This window comes from Catharus ustulatus, chromosome 14 (genome assembly GCF_009819885.2).
Source record: "Catharus ustulatus isolate bCatUst1 chromosome 14, bCatUst1.pri.v2, whole genome shotgun sequence".
NCBI lineage: Eukaryota > Metazoa > Chordata > Aves > Passeriformes > Turdidae > Catharus > Catharus ustulatus.
Genome location: NC_046234.1, coordinates 584,856 through 590,112, shown reverse-complemented (window position 1 = coordinate 590,112; position 5,257 = coordinate 584,856). Strand labels below are relative to the sequence as shown.

The 5,257-nt window shown below is 60.9% G+C and overlaps 1 protein-coding gene across 1 annotated transcript; it reads right to left on the bottom strand.

Moving 5' to 3' along the window:
• Window positions 1-562: 562 nt before the first annotated feature.
• Window positions 563-3,557, bottom strand: GPR119 (G protein-coupled receptor 119). The gene has a single exon (XM_033072159.1). It carries the CDS (start codon window positions 3,442-3,444, stop codon window positions 2,401-2,403), a length of 1,044 nt encoding a protein of 347 aa, XP_032928050.1. The 5' UTR covers window positions 3,445-3,557; the 3' UTR covers window positions 563-2,400.
• Window positions 3,558-5,257: the final 1,700 nt, after the last annotated feature.

The following is a 5,257-nucleotide window of genomic DNA, read 5'->3' as shown; positions in this document are numbered from 1 at the left end:
CTTCCGCCGCACGCCCCGCCCCGCCCCGCGCGCCCCCGCCGCGGGCGCCCATTGGCTGCCGCCGGGGCATGGGGGCGGGGCGGGCGCTGCGCGGGCGCTGCGCGCGCACCGTGACGGACACATGATGGTGCCCGGCGGGGCGGGAGCGCGCGGGGAGGGACCAGAAACACCCCCGGGACCGGCCACACCCCCCGGGGTCAGACACACCCCTCCGAGACTGGCCACACCCCCTGGGACCGGGACCAACCCCCTAGGACCGGGACCATCCCACCGGGACCGGCCACACCCCCTGGGACCGGGACCAACCCCCCAGGATCGGGACCATCCCACCGGGACCGGCCACACCCCCCGGGACCGAGACCAACCCCCCAGGACCGGGACCGGGACCATCCCACCGGGAGCCCCACCGCAGCCGCGACCCTGCTGCTGTCCCTCTCCTTTCCGCCGCCCCGGTTCTGTGCTCGCCCCCCGGTGCCGCCCCGAGCCCCTGGTAGCGGAGCAGAGACCAGCCGGACTCCAAGGCGTTTATTCAGCAGTGGGGCAGGCGCCCTCCGTCCTTCCCTCCGTCCCTCCGGTGTCCGTGAGCGGCTGGATGGCTCCGTCCCCTCCCTCCATGGCCACCCCGCATGGTCCAGCCGCTCCCGCAGCGGGCTCGGTGCCGCAGTCACCGCAGGCTGGAGCGGGACAGGGGAGCTCTGGGACAAGGGGTGGGAGCAGCCTGGCCTCACAAGGATCCGGGTTAGCCCAGCAGGACCTGGAGATGTGTCCAGGGAGGGAGACGGAGCTGTACCAGCCCGAGAGCCCCCTCCAGCTCTGATCCCACCTGGACAGGGTTCCTGCACAGCCCTGATCCCACCTGGACAGGGCTCCTACACAGTCTGGGCTCCTGCTCCTCAGGCTGATCCAGACCTGCAACCTGGCCAGGTCGGTGATGGACTCAGGCAGCAGAGCTAGCAGTCACAAAGCTCGGGAAGCAGTACGAGGCTCATGTCCAAAGTGTCCCTGTTCCTGCTGGGACCTGCTGCAGAAGGTGCTGGAGGGAGGCAGAGGCTCGTCGAGGATGAGGATGACGGAAGCCACAGCAGAGCTCAGGCATCACCAAGAGCAGGCAGCAAATCCCCAGCACAGTGCAGGGAGATGATGAGCCTGAGCCCAGAGCTGCATTCACTCACCAGATCCCCCTAGAGCAGCCCCCAGAGCCAGCCTTCCCCCAGGTTCAGTCCATCCTGCACAGCCAGGATCAGTGTCTGCCATATGGGACCTGGCCCCAGGCCTTCCCCAGGCCCAGGGGATGCCACAGAAGGCCTCTTGTTTGGGGTCTTTTAAAGACACTTCCATTTTTGCCTCTTTTTTTAGGAAGGGAAGTTCTGGATGTGAGTGGACACAGCCCTGAGCCTTTGTGGCTGCTTGGAGCAAGGACAGAGGTGGGAACAGCTGCTGCTTCATGCACAGCATCCTCATTTTCAGAGCAGCGTGCTTTTTTAGCAATAAAACCTCTTCTAAGGGAAGTTTTCTTGCTGTGTGGATGAAATGAAATGATTTTATAAGAAGCAATCACTATAGCCTCTGGCAGGGGCAGCTACTAGGGCAGAAGCGGGGGGGGCATTCCAAGGGCAGGGTGGGTGTGCAGAGACCCTTCCAGTCCCAAATCCTGGGTGGGGCAGCTCTCCTTCGTGGGGATCTCTAAGGCAGCCAATCCTTACTGTCCTTGTTCAGCCAGTTACTCATTGACTCACTTTACAGCCTGGGTAAACAGTGACAGCAGGGCCAGGCTGCCCCCCCCTGCCCTGATCACACCAGCCCTCAAAGCCCTCTCTGTGCCCCATGCCCAAACCCACCCTCCTCACCACTGCCCCAAGCAGTGGAGAGGTGGGTTTGGGAAGGGAGCACCTATGGTCCAGGAAAGTTTGGGGATGTTCAGAGCCTGCCCAGCCTGTGCTGTGCCCATAACTGCCCCAGGAACAGGGGGTTTGCTGCTGGGGAGGCAGTGCTGGGGACACAGGGGAGGGCAGGGGGTACACACCTGGCAGGGGAAGAAGATTGGGGGTCTTTGCCTGTGGAGCGAGTGTGGGAGCTTGGTCCAGGAGACACAGGGCTGCTCCAGCAGAGGATGTCAGGGAATACCTGCATCCTGGGGCTAGGGTGAAGCCAGCTGTTGGATTTTGCCCTTTTCTGACCCAGAGACAGGGCAACTGAGAGGCATTTTAAAATTCTTTTATCAGCTGTGCTGGGGCTGTGGGGCAGTGGGCAGGCTGGAATCTGGCCTTGATGGTGGCTGGGAATTGACACCCAGGCTGGTCCCACCCATCTGTGATCTCCTTCGCTCCTGGCAGGCGCTGAGCTGGTGATCACAGTGCAGGAGGGGAGCTGGAAAGCCGGAGACAACCTCTCCTTACCCCGTCAGTCCTGGAGCTCCAGGCAGGACACAGCAGGAAGAGCCTTGGTGTCTCTGCCGGGGAAACAGCGGCCGTGGCCCAGGTGGAACAGGAGCCTCCTCTTGAGAGCTGCAGCCAGCTGGGACAGCTGCAGCTGCACATCCCTCTGCCAGTAGGAGTAGAGCAGGGGGTTCAGGAGGGAGTTGCCCAGCCCCAGCAGCCAGAGGAAGTTCTCGATGACTTTGTAGGGTAAGCACTCAGGGCAGACCATCTGCACCACACTGGCGATGAAGAAGGGCAGCCAGGACACAGTGAAGCAGCCGATGAGCACGGCCACCGTGCGCATGGCCTTCATGTCACTGGTGGCACGGGGAGGGGGACAGCTCCCTGCCAGCCCCGCCTGCTTCACCTTCTGGATGTGCTGCACGTGCACCCAGGCGATCTTCAGCATGTCGCAGTAGAGGTAGAGGAAGAGGAAGAGCGCAGGGAAGAAGCCAAAGCAGAACATGGTGAGCATGTAGGATGGGTGGAAGACGTTGAAGAAGGAGCATTTCCAATGCTTGGAGTCCCTCTGGAAGCTCGGGATGAAGACTGGGAGGAAGCCAACGACGGCAGCAAGCAGCCAGAGCCCCAGCAAGCACAGCCCAACCCGCAGGCCTGTCACCAGCTGCAGATAGTGGAAAGGCTTCCTGATGGCCAGGTGCCTGTCACACGCAACCAGGATCAGGGACAGGATGGAGGCAGCACAGGAAGAGGTCACAAAAGCCATTCTCAGGGCGCAAAAGTTCTGGGAAGGATAATAGGGCTGAGAAAGCTCATCCATGGCTACGCCCATGACTGTGAAGCCAACCATGGCATCAGCCAAGGCAAGGTTGAGGACAAAGCAGAGCCCCTTAGAGCCACTCTTCTGGATGTGGCAGAGCAGGATGATGGCCACTGGCACGTTGGCAGCGAGGATGAGCGAGGCCAGCACAGCCAGGATGGCTCCCATGGCCCTGCTGGCTGTGGCTGTGTCGTGTGACACACACCACGGGGCTGCTGTACCCCCAGCCTGATCCTCCTCAGCCATCACTCACCTGTGGCCTCAGCAGGTGCTGCTTGGCAGCAGGTGCAGCCCCTCACTCTGCAGGGAGCAGCAGGAGTCCTGGGACCAGCAGGAATCCCTGGGAGCAGCAGTCTCTGGGGAAGAGCAGGAATCCCAGGATCAGCAGGAATCCCAGGACCAGCAGTCCCAGGGATCAGCAGGAACCCCAGGATCAGCAGGAATCCCAGGACCAGCAGGAATCCCTGGGGAGCAGGGGAGTCTCTCAGAGCAGAGCTCTGCCCCTGGAAGGGATGCTGGCCTCACTGCTGTGCCCGCCGAGGTCCCTCCCCTCCAGCCCCGTTTCCAGACAACCCTGGAGCAGGGGGTGACAGGGAGCACCTGGCAGGAAGCTGCCACGGTGGCACACGGTGTGGTGGCCGTACCCTCCCAGGCACCAGGGGCTGAAGCTCAGTGGTGCCTGCTCAGATGCAGGGGCTGGGAATGGGGACGAGCACAGAGTTCCCAAGGTTCAGCACAGCTTGTGGGGATCCTGGGGTCACTGCCAGACTCAGGACAGGTTCTTGCTGCTGGGACCAAGGGAACACCACTGGAACCCTGAAGGCGACCTGGTTACAGTGGGGAAAGCTCTGACAAGGGATGTGTGCTCTGACAGAGATGGAGGAACATCTGCCAGCCTGGGAAAGCAGCTGGGAACCTGCAGTGCCCTTGGCAAGCACAACAGACAGCCCAGGACATCCTTGGGGAGGCCGAAACTAAGGAATTGCTGGAACCTGCAGGGCAAAAACCACCACACACACAGAGGGGCCTCGGATCCAGGCAGAAGGCAGCCTCTGAGAGCTGGTATGCTCTGCCCACTCATGGATCCATGCAGAAGTGACTGGCTACTGCCCCAAAGAGCCTCTCCCTTCCTGGAGCTGCCCCTGCACAGCCCTTTGGATCCCAGGAACACCAGGATCCACGACACAGGCCATATCCAAAGAGACGGCTTGTCCGTCATCAACTGACTCCACTCCTGGGGGAGTTTGATGAACTCTGCCACGGTACTTCCAGTGAAATCTGTGTAAGCGTTACAAACAGTAAAGAATAATTCTATGTACACACTCACTCTGCTAGTCATGCGTGTATTTACCTAATAACTTGTAACAAAGAAATTAGTGAAAGCAAAGCCTCTGCATCCTACAGAATCCCAGAACACCCCTTACACCTCCCAGGGGGTTTGACCTTCCCAGGGTCTACCAGTGCCAGCTCCAGCCCCTACACCAAGTGTCACAAGCCTCTTCTGCCTCATGAGCTGGAAAAATCCAGGCTGCCAGGAAACGGTCAGGACTGGGTTCCAATGTCAAACAGTAACTGGGGAGAGGCTGTGGTGGGAGGGGCCCTGCTGGGAGGCAAGGAGCAGCAGCTGGGGATGGGCAGGAGGGTGCTGGCTGTGGGGATGCAGAGCTGGGGGGCCCTGGGGAACGCCCAGGCTCTGCACTGCAGGCGGCCACAAGAAGGGCTCTGGTGACCTTACACACCTTCTACTTCTTGTTTGCCCAGGGAGACCTTTGGGGAGCCTTTTCCCTGATGCTGGAGACAGCCCAAAACCCTCAGAAGGAGACCAGGGATGAGGGAGAAGTGGCAGGGCAGTGAGGAGCAAGTCCAGGCTGGAGCCAGTGCCTTTTACTGCCATTTTTAGCTTTCATATATCAGGAGCACACGGATTTCTACCTTACACAGCTGGGGAGGGCTGACGGGTTCCCATGGAGCCTTTCATGCTGGATTTCCTCCCCCTGGACCTTCCTGTCTGTGTGCAGGGGAGCAGGTACAACCCGCTCAGGTGTGCTCCTAGTGCCTG